Source organism: Terrapene carolina, unplaced genomic scaffold (assembly GCF_002925995.2).
Source record: "Terrapene carolina triunguis isolate 2854851 unplaced genomic scaffold, T_m_triunguis-2.0 Scaffold247, whole genome shotgun sequence".
Taxonomy (NCBI): Eukaryota; Metazoa; Chordata; order Testudines; family Emydidae; genus Terrapene; species Terrapene triunguis.
In genome coordinates this window covers 17,128,426-17,155,733 of record NW_020664598.1, presented here as the reverse complement: position 1 = coordinate 17,155,733, position 27,308 = coordinate 17,128,426, and the positions used below count along the sequence as shown (strand labels likewise).

At 45.2% G+C, this 27,308-nt stretch overlaps 1 protein-coding gene across 1 annotated transcript in view; it reads right to left on the bottom strand.

Annotated features, from left to right (window-relative positions):
• The window catches only part of AMN1 (antagonist of mitotic exit network 1 homolog), an 87,385-nt gene that overhangs the window by 13,285 nt on the left and 46,792 nt on the right, over nt 1–27,308 (bottom strand). Inside the window, exons 3-4 of the mRNA XM_029912804.1 lie at nt 22,606–23,273; nt 17,773–18,016 (exon numbers count right to left, since the gene is read on the bottom strand). Of these exons, the coding sequence (XP_029768664.1) occupies nt 17,773–18,016; nt 22,606–23,273 (912 nt within the window). The remainder of the gene's footprint in view (nt 1–17,772; nt 18,017–22,605; nt 23,274–27,308) is intronic.

The following is a 27,308-nucleotide window of genomic DNA, read 5'->3' as shown; positions in this document are numbered from 1 at the left end:
ATATCTCCAATGCAGACATACATGCCCATGTAGTTCTTTACATCCAGATAAGCAGACATTTACTAGAAAGACAGTGTAATGTAAATCTTCAGACCTTTAATGAGAATTTGAAGTTTGCAAAATGTAATACATTCAATCAATGTAATTAACCTATTCATACAATACAGAGGAAAAAGACAGCCTACAAAACCATATCGACTGCATTTGACTTTTTAAAATCAGAATGTTTTGATGACATGTGTCACACCCCAATGCCTCCCCCTCAAGGGGTCCCCTGGGGAAGGCAAATCAGCATTATATATGGCTAATGCTATTGCAAGCATCGCAGGACATTTTGGGAAGGGTCAAAGGTGTGAGTGAGTGTGGAATGGAAGATTGCTTTGCAGGTCGTAAGAGGCCAGAGGGGGAAAAAGGAAGAGAGCAAAGAACGGGTTAACTCCTCGCTCCTGTTAGGTCCAAAAATAAAACGCTAACTCCAGACAGTTCAAGGCCACAGCACACATCTGACTCTCGACTGCCTGCCAAGGAAGAGGGGGGCCCAAAATCCACCAACCAGTCTTAAAAAAAAAATAAAAAAATTCAGCTAAACAAACCTGCAAAGACAGCCCATAACAAGCAAGGCAAACAAAAGCCAGCACAATGAAAAACAAAAAAACCAAGAAAGTCTAGCCGGTGTGTTTTGGGAAAGTCGAGGAGACCACAAAAAGCCAGTTTTAACTGGCACAAAAAGCATCAAAAGCAAACATCCCACCAAAAACCCAAAACTTAAAACCCTCTTAAAAGCTGAAGCAATTCAGAGATCAGCAGCGGACCTCGAACAACCTGGGCCCAGAACAAAACTCCCGTCCACCCTTCCCCCTCTTCTTCGTACATTACACCCAGGCTTGGCCAGCCTTGGGTAGAGCGTGTGTGAGTATGAAAATGGGTTAGGGCTTGGGGCACTAACGCTTTCTTCCTTCCTCTGAGTGACGTGGAAACTCCCGTCACTCACCGCTGTTATTTTGTTATTTTATTAATAAAGCTTTAAAACTTAAAAACTTGATGTGTTTCGTCATCTCCTCCCCAAACAATGCTGTCACCTCAGCCTGATCACCTGACGTCTCAGGCAGATTGGTAACAGAAATCTGCCACAGTTTGGTGGAGAATTGCAGGGGGGGGAGCCCTGCGGAGTGCACCAACTGTTCTGCCCTTGGTATTTCATGTTTGCTCTGCCGGCACTGTTGGTATTTCATGTTGAGGATTTTATAATTACAGGTGTGCCCCACCCGCAGTCGTAGCATGGCTGAGAACTGGAGGGAGGTTTAGCATTCCGCTCTCCACCCCGATCGGCGGGGGAAGGGTGCAGGTGGGTCTTCCCCCTGTCGTAGAAGTGCTGGGCAATAGAAGAAGGACTTAAAGATCCTCGTTCCAAGTAACAGGGACAATCCTCGGTGCATACACCCTCAGTCGTAGTATAACTAAGTAGAAGGGGGAAGCTTTGGGTTTCTTGCTCAGCCCGAAAGGGGCACTTGCAGAGGAGAACTTTGGGTTTCTCGCTGAGCTCAGGGGGGCATTTGGTGTATGGACCCTCGGTGTTAAAGAACCACCGTGTAATACGGAGGGAGGCTTAGCGTCTCTCCCTCTGGCCCAGTGGGGTAACATTGGAAGCCCCGGTGCCGGCGTGAGCTACGTAAAATCTCAAGTAATAAAAAAATCTTAAGAGTTGTACTAACAGATTGTGACAACATGTTCAGGAAACAGAAGGGTACAGCTGCGGACTCGGGAGTCCTGCAGTCGTGGGCGATGGCATCAGCGATGGGTTCAATGTCGGACGTATGGGCTTTAGGGAGCGCGGACATGGTAGTCTGGCTGCCCGGTCAGCTGGTGTCACGGGAAGCAGGTGAACCTGATGCCCAAGCCACGGGAGAGGCAGCAAAAAGGGACGGGACCCTGCTGCCTCTTTCAAAGGGGGGTGAAGACCTCTCCCGGCTGGAGAGAGCTCTCACTAAGGTGGGATACAATCCATGGGGTTCCGTGGCAAATCTTCAAAAAAGAGTGCAGACTTGGCAGGATTTATTAGACCCTTATGCCAAGTATAAAAACGGTAAAGGGCAAAAACCTAGGGGCAGCTGTGGAATTAATTTGGACTGCAGCAGCCATGCGGTATCAAATGTTGTCGGGACAAAAAGAGGAGTTGGGGAGAAGGGAGGAGGTGTGTACTCAACAGCTGGTAAACATTAAGCAACTAAAAGTGCAAATTACTAACCAGGTTGCAACCCAAGCCTATGCCCAGGACAAATTGCAGGCCTTAAAACAGAACTTCTAGGTGGAAAAGGAGGAATGCACCTGCCTAAAAGCACTAGCTAAGCAAGTACTGGTCCTTCAGGAACTAGTCAAAGACTTGACTATTTGTGCTCAGCATACGCCGCAATGGCAGTGTGGTCGCCATAAAAAAAAAATTGAACAGTTAAAACATCAATTGGCCGTGCGTTCTGTCCAGATGGCGAGCCTCACGGGGGATAATTCAGGTAACCCTTGTGAGGGCTTTGATCTCTCCCTTTGTAAGAATCCTCAATGCTGGAGGAAACTGAGCAGTTAAAGTTGTAAGAATATTATTAAAAAAAAATTCTTGGTTTCTTTGAAGCCATTCTGAAGGAAAAATGGGCCCTTTTCCAGGAGAATGTCTATAAACGATCTAATTAAAATCATTTAACTATCAACAATTTAGTAGTCAAATTTGCTAAAAGAACATAAGGGGGTTCTATTAAAACTTAACTGCCCCAAATGTATAAAGTGAATGTAATCTATATACAGCTATGTAAAAACAAAGCAGTGTAAACAAAATGTACATTTTCCCCAAAACGTGTATATTATAAAAAAAAATTTAAAAAATACAAGCATACCATACTACTTAATTAAAATCCTATTAGGGCTCCAAAGGAAGCCACAGTAGGTTGTGTTTTCCTTTTTCAAATCATTGTGTGTTTTAAAAACAAAAATTAAAAATTAAAGGTAATCAAAACTCTGGTAAAAGTTAATTGTGTCCCTTTTAAGACAGAGTCTCTGAGCTACTAATAGCTTTGAATCCAAAAGCAAGCCAAAAAGCGTCTGTGTTAATACAAATTACCTAACTAAAAAAAGGTAAAAGCCATTAAAACCTGGCCTGCCTATAAAACAAACACAAAAAAATATGGGGGTAATTCCTCGGTTTTGCCTGCCGTCAGCAAGGGGTATTTATATATAAAAAAAAAATATTTTAAGCAAAAATCTGCCACCCCCAAAGGGGTAAAAACATGTTCTTTCTGTCTTTCAAAAAATCAAAAAGAGCTAATATCAGCTAAAGAGCAACCCAAAATACCATAAATCTACTGTCACAATAGAAATTGTGTTTTGTGTTCAATGTTTTGTTTTGTGTTGTTCCTAGCACTGTTGTGTATTAAATGCTGCAAAAAAAAAATCCTCAGGCAGCAAACATGTTAAAAAAAATTGGGTTTAAAGCAAAAATTATATAAACTATAAACCTAAAGGTAATTAAAAATAAGTTAAGCTCCCTGTCCCAGCTACAAAACAGCCTAATACAAAAACAAATTTTAAAAAAAGGGGCCACTTCCTAAAATCAAAATAAACAAAACCTTGTGCCATAATAAACCGCCTCAGCCCACTGGCATACCCTAATAAAAACAATAAAAAATTAAAATAAGTACATGTTTCACAAATTAAACCTTTTGCGTAATTAATAATGTCTTAAATTTTTTACAAAAAAAACCTCCTAAAATTCAAAACATAAAACGCTGCTCAACCACTACTACCTCCAAACCCATAAAACCTCAATATAAGGATATTTTGGGGAAAATATGTTGGGGAAGCCCACTGCCATCTTTCCCCTGGTCAAGAATAATTCCCCTACCACATCCTTTTTGGTCGTCCAATGATATGGGGTAATTTTAAAAAAAAATTTACTCTAAACATAAAGTGGGTGGGTCCGTACCCCATTGTAAGTCACATCTCCCCGGTAGTGCACCAGCTTCAGGTACCTGGCAAATTAAAATGGGCACATGCCAATCAATTCAAAACATATGTTTCTTCCTAGGTGTCTGGTCATGGCATCGTGGGGCTCAGTTGTGGACCAGCCACCTGCCTGAACCATCCGGGTTTCCGGCTATCTATGGAATTATCTAAATAATTACAATTATTAAAAAAAATAAGTACCTCCAAAAGCTCTCCATGGTTCGAGCTGCCGATGGGGCCCAAGCCACAGTGTGGCATAAGGCTGGAGGGGAGGAGCCGTGAAGGCAATGCATAGTCCAGATCAAAACAGTAGGGCCACAGCAAAATACCTGGTGGGTGGCCTCAATCCTCCCTTAAATCCCCAAAAAACATACCCTGTTCCTCATGTGGTGGCCTGAAGCAAAATGGAAGGCCCTTTGGCAAGCAATAGTAGCCCCTGACCCCTGAATGCAATATTGTTGTTGCGACCTCCTAAACCAGGCAAACAACATCCATAACAAAAGCCAGGAAGGGCAAAAGCAAAAAAAACTAATAATGTACAAAATGTATCCTCTGTGCCTCAGTTTCCCCAATAAAAACATTTATAATGTTCGTTCTTTTCCTTCTTTTTTGCTTTGTTAACAAAACCAAGCAGAATAGCAAAAGCCCAGAAACACCCTAAACAGGAGTGGTGGGACCGCTCTTGCTGCTTCAGGCCTGCAAAATGTGTTAGTGTAATACAATATATGTATAATGGCACATATCTATGGGAATCCTCAGGTGTCCGACGCATTTATCCTCCTTTGTTAATTTTACCATTGTTCAAAATTAGCCATAAAAAAAAAAAAAGTAGGGTCAATTATCCATTGGCAGGGGGTGCAATTGTGGCTTAGCATCCTGAAAATGTGGCATCACGTATTACCTGGGTATTTTTCCAGGGGCGGCCCCCTGCCAAGAGCCTCAGGTCCCCCAGCCTTGCATGTTCCTCCCCAACTAAATCCCAAATGAAATCAACCCAGAAGGGCCCCGCACCTCCCCAGGCAACACCCCATGAAACAACATTACTTCCCATCGCCACTGTGGGGGAATAGGCCTGGCTAGTCTCCCTTGCACCGACCAGAACATCGGCGAAGACTCGTCATATAGGCCCACCTTGCAGGCTGCAAGCCTGAACCAAACTAAGTGTCTTGTTCGTTGCCAGTCTTGGACATGACCAGAGGAGGGAGGGAGGCCAAGGAGGGAAAGAATAAAAAGGCCCAGCAGCAGCACTAATGAAATATGAGTATGGCTGATGAAATATAATAACCGCTTGTATGAAGAAAATAATTCTAGTTAAATGCAGCTTCTCCTTTTGAGCGTTCTGTGACCCCCCCCCAAATTTCTAGCTAAATGTAAACTGACCAATCACGTTTCTTCTTTGGGTGCTTCGTAACCCTCCCCGGTGCACTGTCGGTAACACCCCGGAAAAGTAATGTACACTCTGCCGAGAATGTACCCTAATTGGTGCCAAGTTCTGACCGTATTGGAAACCACCAAGAAGCCCTCCACCCAATATGCACCCAGTTCTCAGAAAATTAATAAGGAAGGTGCCGGGAAAGGGAAAGGACCCTAACTCTTTATTTTTTGTAAATGACGCGTAACTTGTAATATGTTTGCGGTTTGTAAGAATAAAAGGAGCCTGCGAGCTCAGTTCTGGGGAGTTTCTAATTGTGAACTCAGGCTTGAGTCTGAGAACTAAAATCAATGCGTGGGTGACTTTTTCCACAACACCACCTAACCCCCCCCCCCAAAAAAAAACTTTGTATCCACCTGGGAACAGTGGCCCCTACCTCTGAAAGAGGAAGACCTCCATCCATACTGCCAACGCTTACGGTTTCACTGGGAGGGAAAAATTTGGGAAAGATGGCTCAAATGGACTACCAATGGGAAGGTACACAGGAAGGTATTCAATGCCACAAAAAAGTTTAACATGCCATCCAAGTCAATGCTCCACATTGACAGCTGGCATTAAAATATGGTTACAGTGTTAGTCCCCGGACAATCAGCACATATGGATTGCAGAGGGCAACACCTGGCAACTCTGGCCTATAAAACCCCCTCAAATGGTGTGTAAAAAAAAAGGCAGTGCCAGGCTGCTATTATGAGGTGGGTCAGCACATCTGTTGGGAAGGGGAGGCATCGGAATATGCCCCCACTGCAACACATCTGTTTACCAATACCTCAGCGTGTGTTTGGAGAACCACCGACCCCAGCGTGCTTCTCAACTTGCTGTTAAAATCACAAACACAAAATTTTTCAGTGCATTGGCCCGCCATTATGCAACAGACTGTTGATGTTTCTAACTATGGTTGTGTTTAATTTTTCATAAATAACGCCCAATGTGTTCCTGCCATTGGCGCACACCCAAGAGCAACTTTCTGTATTCCAGACAAATGCCTCCTTCGCGGTGTTGCAACACACATTTAACCTCAAAAAAGCTGCCTTTGCCACAGCCATCCGGAGGGGGCATCTATGTCAACAGGGAAATATGTTATGCTATGTTACTAATAAAGCCAAAAGTCATTATTGGCTAGTGTATGCAATTGTTGCTGTTTTAATAATTTTGTGCATGCTATATTGCTGTTTATGTAAAAAACCAACAGTAACCCTTGCCACCGTCTCAGAGAGAGGATAAAAACCTAAGTGGTGACCCCTCCCAACAAAATGTTGATTCGGGGTCGGGGGGGGGGGACTGTTACACCCCAATGACCCTCGCCCCCCAGGGATCTCCTGGAAAAGGCAAATCAGCACTGTATATGGCTAACGCTATTGCAAGCATCGCAAAACATTTTGGGACGGGTCAAAGGTGTAAATAAGTGTAAAATGAAAAATTCCTTTTTGCAGGTCGCAAAAGGCCAAAGGGAAAAATATGGGTTAACACCACGCTCCTGCTAGGCCCAAAAATAAAATGCTAACTCCAGCCAGCTCAAGGCCACAGAACACATCTAACTCTCGGCTGCCTGCCAAGAAAGAAGGGCGCCCGAAATCCACCAACCAGCCGTAAAAAAAAAAAAAAAAAAAAAAAAAAAATTCAGGTAAACAAACCTGCAAAGACAGCCCATAACAAGCAAGGCAAACAAAAGCCAGCACAACCCCCCGCCCCCGCCCCCAAAACAACAACAAAGTCTAGCCAGTGTGTTTTGGGAAAGTCGAGGAGACCACAAAAAGCCGGTTTTAACTGGCACAAAAAGCATCAAAAACAAAGGTCCCTAAACAAAACACCCCCATAAAACCCCAAAACTTAAAACCCTCCTAAAAGCTGAAGCAATTCGGAGATCAGCAGTGGAACTCAAACAACGTGGGCCCAGAACAAAACTCCCGTCCACCCTTCCCCCTCTTCTTCATACGTTACACCCAGGCTTGGCCAGCCTCCGGGAAAGTGTGTGTAAGTATAAAAGTGGGTTAGGGCTTGGGGCACTAATGCTTTCTTCCTTCCTCTGAGTTACATGAAAGCTCCCACCACTCACCGCTGTTATTTCGTTATTTTATTAATAAAGCTTTAAAACTTAAACACTTGTTTCGTCATCTCCTCCGCAAACAATCCTGTGGCCTGAGCCTAATCACCTAATGCCTCAAGCAAACTGGTAGCAAAAATCTGCCACACATGAACCACAAGAACCACAGAAATGCGCTTTGAGTAGTTTGTTTATTTCATCATAAACCAGAAGTGAGATAAAGACATATTTATAAAAATGGTAAATTTTGCTTTGTTGATTCCCAATTAACCTAATGTTACCCCCCTTTCACTCAACTGACTAACCAAAAATATGAGAACTTGTAGATTGTTTCTGTTGGGAGGATACCTTGGTGATGGAGCCAGGTACTACTTTAATGCAATTTTGTTTATTTACAAAACTGTACAAAGTCCTGTTTCCCTGAATACAAGAGGAACCAAACAACAGGAGGTTATTTCCTTGCTCACAGCCCCCAACCTCATTTAGCCAGCATCCAACCCAAAGGCACCCTTCCATGCTTCTCTCAGGCCACACAGTGGGTTTTTTCCATGCTGCATCTGGAGTTTCCTCCTTTGTTTCTGTGTGCCTCTCTGCTTGTCTCTCACCCACTCTCTTCGCACTCAGAGATTATCTAGCAAGGCTCCTCAGCCTAACAATGCCTACATTGTTCAGTGGCCTTGGATATGCCTTTGTTTTGGGCAGGGACTGCTATTATTTCATCAAGGAGCTGAACTGTTGCAACTATCTTAAAAGAAGTGCAGGGGTAAGCCCCACCAGGTGTAAATTAGGCTTAACCCAATTTATAACACTGTGAATTTTTCTCATGGAAATATTCAATAACGTTACATTCTGTGTATGTTAAATTAATTTGTTCTTTTTTGCTTGTCTACAAATAACACTGTTTTGCCATTTAAACAGTAAATCTAGCTCAGCTGACATTTAGCTGCTTTTGTAGTATAAGAATTTATTTTTACTGGAAGTTTTGCCTGAGGAAGGAAATAGCAAAGATCACAGAATTTGTCCGTTAGACTCTCAAAGTGATATCATTTCTTTGAAACATTTATATGTCACAAAAATCAGACATGAAACTGCCATACAATGAAATGAATACATAACATTAGGGAAAGAACACGTTAAAAATTACTTAGACAAGTTAGATGTCTTCAAGAATTTCAGTTATAAGCTAGGGACGCATAGGTTAGAAGTGACGGAGGAGGAGAAGGACCTCGGAGTCCTGGTTGATCGCAGGATGACTATGAGTAGGCAATGCGACGTGGCTGTGAAAAAAGCTAATGCGATCTTGGGATGCATAAGGCGAGGTATTTCTAGTAGGGACAGGGAGGTGCTGCTTCCGTTATACAAGGTGCTGGTGAGACCTCACTTGGAGTACTGTGTGCAGTTCTGGTCTCCTATGTTTAAAAAAGATGAACTCAAACTGGAACGGGTACAGAGAAGGGCCACTAGGATGATCCGAGGAATGGAAAACTTTTCCTATGAAAGGAGACTCGAGGAGCTTGGTTTGTTTAGCCTAACCAAAAGAAGGCTGAGGGGGGATATGATTGCTCTCTTTAAATATATCAAAGGGATAAATACCAGGGAGGGAGAGGAATTATTTCAGCTCAGTACTAATGTGGACACGAGAACGAATGGATATAAACTGGCCGTGGGGAAATTTAGGCTTGAAATTAGACGAAGGTTTCTAACCGTCAGAGGGGTGAAATTTTGGAACAGCCTTCCGAGGGAAACGGTGGGGGCGAAAGACCTCTCTGGCTTCAAGATTAGGCTAGATAAGTTCATGGAGGGAATGGTTTGATGGGATAACGTGATTTTAATCAATTAGGCAATAACGGCCATCGCTGGTAAAATTAGGGTCTGGCTAGAGAATCTTGCCTGTATGCTCGGGGTTCTGCTGATCGCCATATTTGGGGTCGGGAAGGAATTTTCCTCCAGGGTAGATTGGCAGTAGCCCTGGAGGTTTTTCGCCTTCCTCCGCAGCATAGGGCAGGGGTCACAAGCTGGAAGATTCTCTGCAACTTGAAGTCTTTAGATCACAATCTGGAGACTTCAACAGCAGAGTTAAGGGAAAGTGGGGGGGTTAGCTTTTGTGGCCTGCTTCATGCGGGAGGTCAGACTAGATGACCATATTGGTCCCTTCTGACCTTAAAGTCTATGAGTCTATGAGTCAAGTCACCAGGGCCTGATGAAATGCATCCTAGAATACTCAAGGAGCTGACTGAGGAGATATCTGAGCCATTAGCAATTATCTTTGAAAAGTCATGGAAGACTGGAGAGATTCCACAAGACTGGAAAAGGGCAAATATAGTGCCCATCTATAAAAAGGGAAATAAGGACAACCTGGGGAATTACAGACCAGTCAGCTTAACTTCTGTACCCGGAAAGATAATGGAGCAAATAATTAAGCAATCAATTTGCAAACACCTAGAAAATAATAAGATGATGAGTAACAGTCGGTATGGATTTGTCAAGAACAAAACATGTCAAACCAACCTGATAGCTTTCTTTGACAGGGTAACAAGTTGTGTGGACAGGGCGAAGCGGAAGATATGGTATATCTAGACTTTAGTAAGGCTTTTGATACTGTCTCGCATGACCTTCTCATAAACAAACTAGAGAAATGCAACCTAGACGGAGCTACTATAAGGTGGGTGCATAACTGGTTTGAAAACCGTTCCCAGAGAGTAATTACCAGTGGTTCACAGTCATGCTGGAAGGGCACAACGAGTGGGGTCCCGCAGAGATCAGTTCTGGGTCCGGTTCTGTTCAATATCTTCATCAATTATTTAGATAATGGCATAGAGAGTACGCTTATAAAGTTTGTGGACAATACCAAGCTGGGACGGGTTGCAAGTGCTTTGGAGGATAGGATTATAATTCAAAATGATCTGGATAAACTGGAGAAATGGTTTGAAGTAAACAGGATGAAATTCAATAAGGCCAAATGCAAAGTACTCCACTTAGGAAGAAACAATCAGTTGCACACATACAAAATGGAAAATGACTGCCTAGGAAGGAGTACTGTGGAAAGGGATCTGGAGGTCATAGTGGACCACAAGGTAAATATGAGTCAACAGTGTAACACTGTTGCAAAAAAAAAAAAAACCCCAAACATCATTCTGGGATGTATTAGAAGGAGTGATGTAAGCAAGACACAAGAAGTAATTCTTCCGCTCTACTCCACGCTGATTAGGCCTCAACTGGACTATTGTATCCAGTTCTGGGTGCCACATTTCAGGAAAGATGTGGACAAATTGGAGAAAGTCCAGAGGAGAGTAACAAAAATGATTAAAGGTCTAGAAAACATGACCTATGAAGGAAGATTGGAAAAACTGGGTCTGTTTAGTCTGGAAAAGAGAAGACTGAGAGGGGACATGAAAATAGTCTTCAAGTACATAAAAGGTTGTTACAAGGAGGAGGAAGAAAAATTGTCCTTAACCTCTGAGGATAGGACAAGAAGCAATGGGTTTAAATTGTAGCAGGGAGGTTTAGGTTGGACATTAGGAAAAACTTCCTAATTGTCAGGGCAGTTAAGCACTGGAATAAATTGCCTGGGGAGGTTCTGGAATCTCCATCATTGGCGATTTTTAAGAGCAGGTTAGATAAACACCTGTCAGGGATGGTCTAGATAATACTTAGTCCTGCCATGCGTGCAGGGGACTGGACTAGGTGACCTCTCAAGGTCCCTTCCAGTCCTATGATTCTATGATTAAAATAATAAATGAAGACACACCAACACAAATATAAAGCTAACTGAAACCGAGCAATTGGGCACAAGGGCAACACAGATAGTCCACGTGTGAGCCACCCACCAGAAGTAAAGAAAAACTTCCCACATAACACAGGGCAAAACTGTGGCCTTTAGTCTCTGGCCTGCATAAGAGGGATTCAGAAATGTCCCACTCCATGCAGAGTTTGGGGTGGGACTGTGTCTCCCTGAGCCTATCTAAGTGGCATGACATAAATGGGAACTTTACATCCTGAACCATCCTTTAAGATTATCCCAGCTCCTCTCGTCCAGTAGGCTGCGTGTAGGTGGGAGGAAGGTCTTTGTATGCTCTCTCTCCCTATATGCGCCCATATAAGGGCTTGAACACTTTTATCCACAATGTATAACATGGTAGGCAGCAAATACACAATATGAGGACTGCAGAATATTTTTAGTTCTCTGAGGGGACAGCAAAGGAAAAGAATTAAGCTTATAAAAAACTAATAAGTGAAGTAATTTTTGTTGTCAGAAGGGGGTCACGGTACAATGAAGTTTGAGAACCCCTGATCTAGTCTGACCTCCTGCACATTACAGGCAGACAGAACCTCACCCACCCACTCCTGTAATAGAACCACAACCTCTGGCTGAGTTCATGAAGTTCTCAAATCATGGTTTAAAGACTTAAAGTTACAGAGAATCCACCATTTACACTAGTTTAAACCTGCAAGTAACCCAGGGAAAAATTCCTTCCCGACCCCAAATATGACGATCAGTTAGACCCTGAACATGTGAGCAAGAGCCATCAGCCAGACAGCTGGGAGAAAATTCTCTGTAGTAACTCAGAGCCCTCCCCATCTAGTGTCCCATCACCAGCAGTCACAGATTCACTAAGTGCCATTGTAGACAGTCTCATCATATCATTCCCTCCATAAACTTATCAAGCTCAGTCTTGAAGTCAGTTAGGCTTTTTGCCCACACTGTTCCCCCTAGAAGGCTGTTCCAGAACTTCACTGAGGTGCTAATATCTGTCCTGCTCCAGTCCTCACTAAAAAGGTTATTGGTGACTAGGCATCGAACACAATTAATATTAACAACAAGAGGGAAGGAGTGCCTCTTGCCAAAATAGGGAAAGAAGAGGTTAAAGAATATTCAGATACGTTAGATATAATCAAGTCAGCAGGGCCTGATGAAGTTCATCCTAAGGTTCTTAAGGACCCAGCTGAAGCAATCTCGGAACCATTAGTAATTATCTTCGAGAACTCCTGGAAGACAAGTGAGATGACTGGAGAAGGGCAAAGACAGTACCTGCCTTTAAAAAGGGGAACAAAGAGGACCTGGGGAGTTATATACCTAACTTTGATTCCTGGAAAGATAAACAAAGTATTAAACAATCAATTTGTAAGCACCTACAGGATAATAGGGTTATAAGTAATGGCCAAAATGGATTTGTCAAGAACAAATAGACTCATAGACTTTAAAGCTGGAAGGGTCCATCATGATTATCTAGTGTGACAAAGTCACAAAGCTCAGCCACCAGGCGTGCTGTGGCCTCATCAGGGATACTGTTCCTGACAGCTTGTAGTCCATCCTCATGTGGAATACTGGTGTAAAGTGCTTCTACATCCTGGTGGCTGAGCTTTGTGACTTTGTCCTCACCCACAACCACTTCAGATTTGGGGACAACTTATACCTTCAAGTCAGTGGCACTGCTATGGGTACCTGCATGGCCCCACAGTATGCCAACATTTTTATGGCTGACTTAGAACAACGCTTCCTCAGCTCTCGTCCCCTAGTGCCCCTCCTCTACTTGCGCTACATTGATGACATCTTCATCATATGGACCCACGGAAAAGAGGCCCTTGAAGAATTCCACCTGGACTTCAACAATTTCCACCCCACCATCAACCTCAGCCTGGACCAGTCCACACAAGAGATCCACTTCCTGGACACTACAGTGCAAATAAGTGATGGTCACATAAACACCACCCTTTACCGGAAACCTACTGACCGCTATACGTACCTACATGCCTCCAGCTTCCATCCAAGACACATCACACGATCCATTGTCTACAGCCAAGCCCTAAGATACAACCGAATTTGCTCCAACCCCTCAGACAGAGACAAACACCTACAAGATCTTTATCAAGCATTCGTAAAACTACAATACCCACCTGGGGAAGTGAGGAAACAGATTGACAGAGCAAGACGGGTACCCAGAAATCACCTACTACAGGACCGGCCCAACAAGGACAATAACAGAACACCACTGGCCATCACATACAGCCCCCAGCTAAAACCTCTCCAGCGCATTATCCACGATCTACAACCTATCCTGGAAAATGATCCTTCACTCTCACAGACCTTGGGAGGCAGGCCAGTCCTCGCTTACAGACAACCCCCTAACCTGAAGCAAATACTCACCAGCAACTACACACCACACCACAGAAACACCAACCCAGGAACCAATCCCTGCAGCAAACCTCGTTGCCTACTCTGTCCCCATATCTACTCTGGCGACACCATCAGTGGACCCAACCACATCAGCCACACCATCAAGGGCTCATTCATCTGCACATCCACTAATGTTATATATGCCATCATGTGCCAGCAATGCCCCTCTGCCATGTACATTGGCCAAACCGGACAGTCCCTCCGCAAAAGAATAAATGGACACAAATCGGACATCAGGAATGGTAACATACATAAGCCAGTAACTGAACACTTCAATCTCCCTGGTCATTCTATTACAGATTTAAAAGTCACTATCATTGAACAAAAAAACTTCAGAAACAGACTTCAAAGAGAAACAGCAGAACTAAAATTCATTTGCAAATTTAACACCATTAATCTGGGCTTGAATAGGGACTGGGAGTGGCTGGCTCATTACAGAAGCAGCTTTTCCTCTCCTGGAATTGACACCTCCTCATCTATTATTGGGAGTGGACTACATCCACCTTGATTGAATTGGCCCTGTCAACACTGGTTCTCCACTTGCGAAGTAACTCCCTGCTCTCCATGTGTCAGTATATAATGCCTGCATCTGTAACTTTCACTCTATGCATCCGAAGAAGTGAAGTTTTTACCCACGAAAGCTTATGCCCAAATAAATCTGTTATTCTTTAAGGTGCCACCAGACTCCTTGTTGTTTTTGTAGATACAGACTAACACGGCTACCCCATGATACTGTAGTAACTTGGAGCCTTTCCCATCTAGTGTCCCATCTTTTATGAGGTCCTCACTACTTATCAATACTAAATCAAAATAGGTTCAGTGACTATGTGGTGAAGAAATCTGTCAACTATCACATGCAGGACTATCTGGGCCCTACCATTAGAAGTAGCACTTGCCCTCCAATCTATATCTGAGAAATTAATCTCCCATAATCACACAATTCCCAGCTGTATTTATTTCATTAAAATATTAAATAGGTCTCTCTTCATATCCAAATTGGATCCTAGGGGTCTTTAGCAGACCACAAGCACTAATCCAGTGCAGCCTCTGTTACCTGTCTCCCCAAAGTAATTTTGATCCAAATAGAGTTCCTTTTTATCCATTCCATCACTTCTTCTTTCTTTACAGTCTATCTCATCATTAATATACAAAGTTACTGAATCATCTTTATCCAGTGATGAGCTCCCAAAATCCTAAGAACCGGTTCCCTACCGGGTCCACTCGCTCCAGGTTTTCAGCTTAATTTGGGTGCAAACTGCACAAATCACTAACAGGTCCTTTTCTCGGACAGCTACGTGAAACTTTTAAGAGTGAGACTGGTGAGTCACATAAATAGACTCATGAAGACTTGATTTAAAATCCAAATAAGCAAGAGTATTAACCCAGTTGCACAAAAAGTGAAACATATAACACAACAGTCCCTAGTGTTGTCATACTCGCAAGCCCCCGGAGACCACTGAAAACAAAGACATAAGGAAGTAGCCAGTGGAGTACATCACAAGTGGGATATGACGATCCAGTTTACACCATCCTGTCAACCCAAAGTGCCCAGTGAAGGTCGGGCAAACATCCTTTTTATACACCTTTTCCTTTCATCCCCCACACAGCCAGGTCCATATCTGTGTTAGCTCTCAGCTCCCTGCCTGTATCTGGTATTCCAGAGGGGCCATAATTAGTGTTCCTATTGCTTACATAAGCTATTTGCATCAATACATTTCCCAATGGTCTCGATAAGTCAATGCTGTTACACAGAGCAAAAATCCCCCCAAACCTACTACTTTGGACTTGTTTTGCAAAACCTATTCAAATAAAATATGTTTTGTGTATCCCTAATTGCATTACAGCTTTAACGGCTTTTATTATTACCACTATCTTAAGCACGCTAGCATATATTGTGACCAGACAGCAAGTGTAAAAAATCGGGACGGGGGTGGGGGGTAATAGGAGCCTACATAAGAAAAAGACCCAAAAATCGGGACTGTCCCTATAAAATTGGGACATCTGGTCACCCTACTAGCATATGAATTATAGTTAAGTTTAGATTAGGGGTCAACTGTCACCACTCTCCTTCCTCCAGTCTCTGAGGCAGCCCCCAGTGTAGGCTTCCCACCCGACTCCCCAGACAGCACAGTGTATTCCCCTGCCTTCACCCAATTATTTTCATGTGGTGACTCTCTCAGAGGGAGGGAGGGAGGGGAGGAAGCAGTGGATTCCCCCTCCTTCTCTCTCCCCCCGATTGGCAGCTGCACCATGCCCACCAAATTAAGGCCCGTGGTGGACTGGTCTGGTTGCCAGACCAGGAGATGCTCTCTCCCCTTCGCTCCAGCAGAGGGCGAAGGACAGGAAATCAGGGAACTGAAACTTCCCTTGCCGCACATGAGAGCTGAGCCCCATTTGTTAGTCTCTAAGGTGCCACAAGTACTCCTGTTCTTTTTGCGGATACAGACTAACACGGCTGCTACTCTGAAACCTGCCATTGTAGTTTGCAAACCTCTGCTCTCCACTATTCCTGCATACAGCTCTACTCTTATTTCTTCCTCATCCCCACTTCTCTCCCGCAAGTCCATCCAAGGCACCATCCCAACCACTCCTTCTCCCACTCTGGTTTTCATGCATTTTTCCATGCTCCCCCCGATGGGAAATTTCCTCCTCCTTGTGCAGCAGACAACTACCCTCTTCTCCTTCAAATCCTGTCCTTAACACATACTTCTTTCACAAGCCTTTAAATGAAAAAAATCACCAAAGGAACCATTTCAACTGTGAGGTCTGTCTAAATTAGAGAGTTAACTCCGTGGGTCTGAGACAGTGCCTTCCTCTACGCCTTGTACGATTCAGAACACTAAGAAGCTTCTCAAAAAGGAAAAAGAAAAAAAACAAAAAACTAGCTTTACATGGAACATAAAATGCCAGGACACTTATTATTTTGAAGAAAAAAAGTCACAAAACAGGACCAAAATCCCAGCCTAATCCAGTGCTTAATTTGTAATGAAAGAGGTGCCGAGGCTCAAGCAATTTTTTTACTTTCATAACTGATGCAGCAAGTCCAGAGGTGCTGGGGCTATGAACTGCCAAGCCTAGACGTGCCGAGCTCTGGCAAGCCCTGGCACGGATTAAGCGTTGTCTTGATCATATTATTAATAATGCATAAACCGAGCAGATGACTCAGTGTACAATGCCACTCAGACCTTTGGTTTTGCACACTACTCTTTCTTTCAAGAGTGACTGAACCTTGAGAGATGAAAAATTAGTTATCAGGAGTTTATAGTTTGTCTTATGCTTTTATGGGTTGTATGACTCATACAATACAGCATGTTATCCCCCCCACAGGCCAATTAGTCCTTCTAGCCACAGGAATTTAATTAACTGGTGTTAGATTATATTCCAGGGGTGGCCAGCCTGAGCCTGAGAAAAAGCCAGAATTTACCAATGTACATTGTCAAAGAGCCACAGTAATTTGTCAGCAGCCCCCCATCCGCTCCCCAGCCCCAGCTCCTCCCACTTGCCAGCATCCCCCAACCAATCAGTGCCTACTCCCCCCTCCCACCGCAATCAGCTGTTTCACATGCGCAGGAGGCTATGGGCGGGGGGAGCGAGGGCATGGCAGACTCAGGGGAAGGGGTAGGGGTCTTGGGGGAAGGGGTGGAGTGGGGGCAGGGCTTGGGGCAGAGCAGGGGGTTGAGCAGTGAGCACCTCCGCGCACATTGGAAGTTAGCATCTATAGCTCCAGCCCCGGAATCAGTGCCTAGGTAAGGAGCCGCATATTAACTTCTGAAGAGCCGCATGTGGCTCCGGAGCCACAGGTTGGCCACCCCTGTTATATTCCTATGGCACAGAGTAACACCAACAGCAGATAAAAAACCTGCTAGGCTTTAATGAAAAAAATGCATCTGTGCTCCAGGCTCGATATCATTAGTAGTAACTCATATCTGGAGAAAATATGTTTATATTATCAAAAGACAGAACATATTTAATACCATTCCATTGGGAAATAGTGTCTGGACCTAGATGTGCCTTTGGCGTTTTGAATCTTAAAAACCTGCTAAACCACAGCTAAACAAAAATGCAGTTAATAAAACTCACCTCTTCATTTTATTTATGTCACTGTCATTTATATTTTGATTGGTGCCGTTTAGTTACCTGAGTAGATGAAAAATCCACACTGTGTAGAAATCTGCAGTTCTGTCCAAGCGCATGCAGGGATGCATCGGTGATGCCTGAGCAGCTGCCTAAGTTCACTATTTGTAGAAGATGGCAATTGAGCGCCAGAGCCAGAACTCCGCTGTCTGATACATTGCAGCATCTTTTAAATGAGGCTTCACGTAAATAAGGGCAAGACAAGGCCAGAGCTCTGACTCCTATTGAAGAAATAAAGCAAGTCATTCTTATGTAAATAAGCTTTCATCTACAAAAATATTTTATTGTGTAACACTTCTTTATAAAAATGAGTCTGTCAATTCAAAAGTCACAGTCTGCCTGAATTATTTTTACATACTATTTTGACAAACAACACAAATAGAGAATATTTTCCAATTTATTTACTTTGCATACAGTTGGTTTACCTATTTCCCTTAGTGTCTGTGTGGGCTTTTGGCTTAGTCTACATTCGCAAAGTTGCACTGATTTAACTGAACTGATTTTTAAGTAGTTAAATCTCTGCAAGCCCCCAGAACACACAATTAAATCAGATAACCCTGGGGTTAAATTGGTTTAGCTAAGGGCATGTGTACACACAGAAGTTGCGCTGGTTTAGCAAATCAGTTTGGTTAAACCACTGCAACTTTAGAGTTTGAACTCTCTCTTGGTTTAAAACTGGTTATACTGATTTAACTTCTTAGTAAATGAATCAAATGACCATAACCCTTTTTATTCTTTGTAGGTGAACCAAAGTCCCAGCATGCCTTGTATTTATAATTCTTTGTATTCGAGCTGAACCTAAACGGAACTTTAAATGATCTAGTCCATATGCCCAGAAAGAGACTACTGGTAACCAATATGTGGCAGTTGTTTTCTATGATTAATAAGATAATGATCTATCAAGAGATGCTTTTAGCTTATCAGGAATGACTCTAACAGATTATTTCTGTCATAATGACTCAGTTACAGATATTTTTGTAATTCATAAAACAATGGATGGTTGAAGTCTTTAGTTTATCAACTTTGTAAAGTAGATACAAGAAAAGAGCTTCACAGTCAATAGATTATTTTCTTTGTCTCTTTTCTGTAAATACTCATTGTATATAAAGGGAGGCCTGTTATTAAGATGGGTATTGTAATGGACAAAATGGTGTAATTGATAGGGGATGTTCAAAATGCAATATAATTGATAAGATTAGTAATTGATCAAATGAACCAGGAACATTTGGTATAGCAAGTGTGTTCTATAATCAATGTAACAGCAAACGATTAATGTATTAATTAATGTCTAAGAATTAAGAAGTAATTCTGATCACAGATGGTCCCTGTAGTGATAAATTAGTTATAAATGTTACTGTCTTAGTGATTCAAAATAAAATCGAAGTATGAGAAAGGACTTTCTTTTTTCTAAACCACTGTATAAGAGATGAGTGTGGGGAAGTTAGTTATTAGTGAAGTGAGCAGCCCATCATTTTCCCAGCCTCAGATTGGAATGTATGTTTCATTTCTATATTATGTGTAGTGCACTATTAAGTACTGCTTGATTGTTGTACCTAAATAAAACTTCAACTGAGTCATTAGACTAATACATTCATTATGTTATGTATTATTAAATTCAAACACACAATCAACTTGTGCCTTCAAATCCACTCTTTGGCTTCTGTTGAAATTAATTGCTCTCTATAAATCAAATCAGTGGGTATGTCCTCGGTTGTAGATGAAAGAGGTTTTTTCTTTTTCTTGAGGAAGTGCCAATAATGCAATATTCCTAAGGTTTACAGGTATCTTTTCTCTTTTGTTAGTGTGTATTACAGTATTTGTCGTTTTGGAGTATGGGTGAGAAATCTGACTGTGGTCTCAAAGAAAAATGGGAAACATAGGTGGAGATAATAACTTTGTGTAGAGCTGAGATATCCAGCTAAGATATGTGGTTTTCCCCAAAGCACAAGGTCTTCTTTTCAGATAGCTCAAGTCTGGTTGGTTTCCCAAAAAATTAGGGGAATCAATAAGCCTATTAAATGAACAAGGACTCTGGGTTACCTAGAAAGAGTAATATGGTCTGCTTCAGGCAACCATACTTTAACCACGCGAGCATTCCAATCCAAAATAATAGGTAGAAAAAGTTTATTTTTCTTCATATAAAAATACAGGGATGGGGAGATCTCCCCTGCTAATGCATTTAAAAAGCCCAGTTTAAGTTTATGGCTAAGAGTGAACCCAGAAGTCTGGTTTCTATTAATTGTGTGTGACTTGCTGATATCATGATCACTGCAATTTTGCTTTAGATCAGTAGCTCTGAAGCTTTCCAGACTACTATACCCCTTTCAGGAGTCTGATTTGTCTTGCATACCCCCAAGTTACACCTCACTTAAAAACTACTTGCTTACAAAATCACACATGAAAATACAAGTGTAACAGCATACTATTACTGAAAAAATTGCTTACTTTTTCCTTTTTACCACATAATTATAAAATAAATCAATTGGAATACAAATATTGTATTTACATATCAATGTATGTTATATAGAACAAGTCATTGTCTGTATGAAATTTTAGTTTGAACTGACTTCTTTAGGCAAATATCTAGATGAGTTGATGTACTCCCGGAAGACCTCTGCGTACGCCCAAGGATACGCGTATCCCTAGTTGAGAACCATTGCTTTAGACATCCTCTGATGGGATCCCTGGGGTGCAGCCTGGGACTGTGGGACCACCCCTTAACTCTCTCCGTCCTGGGCTGTCTCTCACAATGCCTTGCTAGTGACCAGCAGCATACCCCTCCAGGTGCTATCATCACTCGGCACAACAGCATGTGGAGACCCCACACTCAGCTAGATTGCATGAATGCTCCCAGAGCCACCCATGAATCATACAGAGAAAGGCACCAGAGCCAAATCCCCCCAGCTCCTAGCACTGTACCTCAGGAATATACCATCTTGCATTGCTCAAGACAGGCAGTGCAGATTTATTAATTGGTTCACCACTTCATCAATGGAAAGTGGATATACACCAGCTTTGCAAAACCTGAGTAGATTTGCCACACACTTCATACAACCTTACTGGTAAAGATAAACAGTTAAACAAATGTATTGACTATAAAAGGTAGATTTTAAGTGATAGGCAAAAAGTCAGAGTTAGTTACCAAAATAAATAAAATATAAGCAAGGACTGGAGTGACCTAGCAGATCACCAGTCTAGACAACACCAGAGGGGAACGTCACATGCAGGAGAAAGGCATCGGAGAGGGAGCCTTTGCTCAGACCTTGCCGAGAACAGAACCGGTGGCATTTCCTGTTCTGTCTGGTGGCGAATGGGTCCACTTGGGGAGTTCCCCACCTTTGGAAGATCATGCAGGCTACCTCTGGATGGAACGACCACTCGTGGTGAGAGAAATCCCTGCTGAGCTGGTCTGCCAGCATATTCTTGACAACGGGAAGGTGATAAGCTTCCAGATGGATTTTGAGTGCCTCTTGACAGAGAGCCAATGAGCACGCTCCCCTTTGCCTGCAGATGTAGAACATCGAGGCTGTGTTGTCTGTCAGGACTCGTACCACCTTGCCCGACAGGTGGGGCAGGAAGACTCTGCATGCCAGCTGGACTGCTCGGAGCTCTTTGATGTTTATGTGCAACTTCACCTCCTCCGGGGACCACGTCCCCTGTGTCTGGAGGTCGCCGAGATGAGCTCCGAGGCATCCAACACCAATTCGATGGAGTGAGGGGGGTTGTCGAGTCGAACGGAACCCCTTCCAGGACTGTCCTGTGGTCAGTCCACCATCGCAGAGAGGTAAGTATCGCCTGGGGAATGGTAACAATCTTTTCCAGGGGGGTCTCGGGACTAGGAATAGACCATCCCCATTGTTGCAGGGGCCGCATCCAAAGCCTGGTGTGGCGGACCATGTAAGTGCACTCTGCCATGTGGCCAAGCAGGTGCAGACAGACCCTGGTTGTAGTCAGAGGGAACACAGAGACTTCCATGATGAGGTTTGTCAACGTGTGGAACCTGTTCCGTGGCAGGAACACCCTGGCACAGGTCGAGTCAAGGACTGCTCTGATAAACTCTATCCTTTGCACTGGCACTAACGTTGACTTTTTGTCATTTACCAGAAGGCCCAGAGACTGGCATGTGGCCTGAAGCACCACAACATCCCTTTGGACCTGAGACCTGGAACTGCCCTTGACGAGCCAGTCGTCAAGGTACAGGGTAGATCTGGATACCCCGGCACCTGAGCAATGGAGGGGTAGAAAGGAACTGGAGGGTATAACTCTGTTCCGAGGACCCATCGGTCCAAGGTTATAGCGGTCGAAGCAGGGAGGAAAAGGGAAAGTCGGTTGGAGAACACTTAGACAGATGGATCCTGGGAATAGTCTGGTAGGTCACTCTCGGGAGCATGCTCAAAATGACCATTTGGCCCCTTGCTTGGCATGGGTCGAGCCCAACTGGGCAGAGGGTGGAGGGGGTGGCTCAGATGGCGCTTGTAGCCCTTGACTCATTTGTGGGGCTGATCCTTCCGAGGCTGGCTCCCCTGGCGCTGCTGCGGCTTGAACCGCTTACACGCCGAGGCTGGGACGTAAAGACCCAGGGTTTTCAGGGTGGTGCGGGAGTCCTTGAGGCCATGCAACTTGCTCTCTGTTTGCTCCACAAATAGGGCTCAACTGTCGAGGGGCAAGTCCTGCATTGACTGCTGAGCCTTAGAGGACAAGCCAGTGAGGAGCAGCCAGGAGGCTCGCCGCATGGAGATAGTGGAAACCCTGGTGCGAGCAGCAGCAGCAGCGTCCGAAGCCGCCTGGAGGGCTGCCTTGGTCATGGTCGTGTCCTCATCGAGGATCGCTCAGAACTCCTTTTTGGAAGCCTCAAAGAGCGACTCTTCGAACTTGACCATGGCTTGCCACATATTGAAGTCATACCAGCCAAGGAGGGCTTGGTGGTTGGCCACTCTCAGCTGAAGGCTGGAAAACGAATAAATCTTACGTCCAAAGATATCCAGCCTCCTCGAGTCTTTATTTTTGGGGCTGGCCCTGGGTTGTCCTTGCCTCTCTTTGTGGTTAACCTCCTCTACCATAAGGGAATTGGGGGCAGGGTGGGAGTATAAGTACTCATGCCCCTTGGTTGGCACAAAGTACTTGGGTTCGGCCCTCTTAGAGATAGGGGCCAAGGAAGAGGGGGTCTGCCACAGGGCATTAGTAATTTTGGAAACCCCTTCATGAAGGGGTAAGACCACCCTGGCAGGAGCTGAGGAGCAGAAAACATCAAACAGAGAGTCTGAGGGCTCTTCTAGTTCCTCTGCCTCAAGCCCCAAGTTGGAAGCGACCCTCTTCAAAAGTTCCTGGTGCGCTTTGGCGTCATCCTGAGGAACCGGCTGAAGGGGCCCCATGGTATTGTCCTCATCGTCGCCAGACGAGGCTGTCAGTGCCGTGGGAACGTCCACATTCATTGGTGGTCCAGCACCTTGCTCCCCTGGGTCCTCCTGGACCTGTGGAGTCTTATCCCCCTGAAGCCTTGAACACTGGAGAGGGACAGGATACTGAGACCACTGGTCTCTCCGAGGCTCCCGACACCGATTGGGCAGCCTGGGACTGTTCAGTGAATCCCCAAGGGTTCAACGAGTACCATGGTGCTGGCCACTGCACTTGGGACCAAGGAACTGGTTTCGGTGCCGTTGATGCTGGCATCACCATAGGTACCAGGGCTTGTCCCACAGTCAGGGCACATTGCTCCGTAATGGAGCTGGAAACGGAGCGGTCAGTACCGGGCAACCAGGAATGGGCGGAGCGCTGGCTCTTGTCTGACTGGTGCCGATCGCTGCAACCCAAAGCCGACCTGTCCGAGCGAGTTGGGCATTTTGGTCAGGGTTTCGGAGGCCGATGGCGTTCGGCAGATCTGCGTCGGTCACCCAGCAATCCACGCCTCACACTGCTCAACCGGTACCGGGATGTCGAACGGGACTTGAAGCCACTACGGGACGGCTGTCGGGAGGAACCTCCTGAGAAGGGCGATCTCCTCCTAGGAGATGGGCGATGACGACCAGGTAATCAGCGGTCTCTGCTCCCTGATCGGTCCCGTGATCAGTACCGGGCCCTTGGAGATGGTTGAGGATGGTCCCGGAGATCTTGCTGGGCGGCGCGTGCCCCAGAGTGTCTGCGCCAATCTACTGGCAAGGAACGCCTCGAATCCCTTGATCGGTGCCCCCAGTGTGGGGACTGAAGGGGGCTCCGCTGAGCCTGCCTCTCTTGTCCCGTGGCGTGACGGCTTCGCGCAGGCAAGCGTTGGTGGGACATCCCTCTCGATGGGGAATGGTGCCACTGAGGTGGGGACAAACACATAGGTCCCAAAGTGGGTTTTCCCCGAGACCGGGGTACCACTGGAGCCGGTGAGGGTGGCACCAGGAGTGTCAGGATCTCCTGAGCTGCTTGAAGGGCTTCAGGCGTTGATGGCACCTGAAGCTGGTCGTTACCTGTACTGCTATCTGGAGTTGCAGGTGAAGTACAAGATGGGCTCCACCGCTTGACTTGAGCTGGGGCCCAACTTCCTGAAGGGTGCGTTGAGCTGCCCAGCACGGGTCATGGCTCACCCCAGCCCTCTCCTTTCCCTTGCAGGAAGTAGGAGATCATCCCTTCACGTTCTTCTTCACCTTCATGACCGGAGCCAGCTCATGGACGGCGCCAGTGGAGCACTGCGCACGGAGGCCATTGTGCTCGGTGCAGAGTCGGACCGCTGCTCCGGTGCCGGAGTGAGTGCCGACTCCATTAGGAGCACCCTTTGATGAGTTTTGCGCGCCTTCTTCGTCCTAGGTTTAAAGGATTTGCAGATACGGCACTTGTCACTTATGTGCCCCTCATCTAAGCACCACAGGTAGCTGGTATGTGGATCGCTGACGGGCATAGGTCGTTTACAGCGATCGCAGGGCTTAAAGCCTGGGGACCAGGGCATGCCCTGTCCCCAAGCTGGAGTCCTGTTCGGGACTAACGAAGAGTTGAGAACTACTACTAAGAAACTACTAACTATATACAATTACTTTACAGATTTTCAAAATTCGCAACAACAGAGAACGAAACAACGCTAGACGAAGCAGCAGATGTTCCAGCACTGTCACTGGTGGCAAGAAAGAACTGAGGGTGGGGGTAGCCGGCGGCGCCCCTTATATCGTGCCAGGCAGGTGCCACTCCAGAGGGCGCCAGAGCCGGTCCCCCGCAGACACTGCTACGGGAAAAACTTCCAGCACCGGTGCATGTGGTGAGCGCACACCCCTAATATGGAATGGACAGAGCAAGCACTCGAAGAAGAAATGTTAGACACAACCAGAAGGGGTTCTACAAATATGTCAGGCAGTAAAGAAAGACCAGAGATGGCATATGTCCGTTGCTCAATGGAGAAGGTGAGCTGGTAATGGAAGATAAGATGGCGGAGCTGCTCAATGCCTACTTTGCTTCAGTCTTCACACAGAAACTAACGTGACCAGATGACTAATGAAGGTGAAGGGATTCAGATCAGGATAAGTAAAGAACATGTCAGAGATCTTCTGACTAATTTGAATGAATTCAATCAGCAGGGGCGGATGCTATTGACCCCAAGGGCTGGAGGAATTAGCTGAAGAAATCTCAGAACCACTGGCAATAATATCTGAAAACTCATAGATGACTGATGAGGTTTCAGAAGACTAGAGAAGAGCTAACTTTAATGCCCTTCTTTAAAAAGGGGAAAAAGGAGGTGCTGGGGAACTGAAGACCAGTCCACCTGACCTCAGTGCCTGGGAAACTACTAGAGCACTGTATAAAACATTCAATTTGCAAATACTTGGAGGATGAAGGGGTGATCACTAGTAGCCAGCATGGATTTACTAAGAACAAATCATGCCAAAGCAGCTTGATTTCCTTCTTTGACAAGGTAACTGGTTTGGTGGATAGGGGAAATAAGGTGGACATAATATACCTGAACTTTAGCAAGGCTTTTGACATAGTCCCATATGACATGCTCACAAGTAAGCTGGAGAAATGCAGGCTTGGTAGAACTACACTACCATTAAGTGGATACAAAATTGGTTAAACTGCAAACAAAGAGTAGCTATTAATGGAATGACATCATATTGGAAGGTCTCAAGTGGAGTTCCACAGGGATCTGTTCTGCATCTGGTGTTATTTAATATCTTTATAAATGAGCTGGATGTAGAAATAGAGAGCATCCCGATCAGATCTGCATATGACACGAAGCTACAAACACTTTGGAGGATAGAACTAAAATTCAAAGGGATCTTGCTAAATTGGAGAACTGGGCTACCGACAACAAAATGAAATTCTACAAAGACAAAAATGTAAGGTGCTACAATTAGAGAAGAAAAACCAAAGGCACAGACACAGAATGGGGGATAACTGGCTTGGCAGCGGCACTGCTGAAAAGGATCTGGGAGTTGTGGTGGATCACAACCTCAACATGAATCAACAATGCGATGCTTTTGCAAAAAAAGCAAATGCTATTTTGGGTTGCATTAACAGAGGCATATAATGCAAGTCACAGGTGATGACAGTACTGCTCTACTCAGTGCTAGAGTAGTGTGTCAAATTTTGGTCACCACTGTATAGAAAGGATGTAGAGAAACTGGAAAGGATCCAGAGGCGAGTGACAAGGATGATCAAAGGGATGGAATGCAAGCCATATGAGCAAAGGCTGAAGGAATTGGGTATGTTTGGAAAAGAGGAGATTAAGAGGGGACATGATAGTGGTCTTCAAATACTTGAAAGGCTGCCATAAGGAAGATAGAGAAAAAATGTTCTCTCTTGTCACAGAGGGCAGGACAAGAGGCAATGGGTTCAAACTACCTCATAGCAAATTTATATTAAATGTCAGGAAAAACTTCCTAAGTATAAGAAAAGTAGGACAATGGAACAAACTGCCAAGAACGTTATGGAATTTCCTTCACTGGAGGTTTTCAAAAAGAGGCTGGATAGCCATCTGTCTTGGATGGTTTAAACACCACAAATCCTCCATCTTGGCAGCAGGCTGGACTAGATGACTCTTGTGGCCCCTTCTAACTCTATGGTTCTATGATTCTATGGTAGGGTTACCATATTTTGATTTAAAAAAAGGAGGACGCTCCGGCCCCGCCCCAACCCCGCCTCTTCCCCACCCCCAACCCCGCCCCTTCCCTGCCCCCGCCCCAAAGTCCCCGCCCCAACTCTGCCCCCTCCCCTGAACGCTCCGACCCCCTGCTCCTCCCCCTCCCCTGCTTCCCGCGAATCAAATGTTCGCGGGAAGCCTGAAACAGGGAGGCAGCAGGTAAGCTGGGGCTGGGGCGGCCTAGTCCGGCCCCCCCGGCCAAGTGGCTCCCTCCAGCGGCCGGCCGGCCCAGGCCAAGAGGCTCTGGCCCTGGCGTCTCCTGCCCGGCTCGGCCCGCGGCCGAGCACCGACCGGCCCCAGCGGCGCCCGGCCGAGCACCGCAGGCCCCAGCGGAGCCCGGCCGAGCACCGCCGGCCCCCGACCGAGCACCGCCGGCCCCAGCGGCTCCGGCCCGGACCCAAGCCCCACGACCCCTCCCTCCCTATTTTCC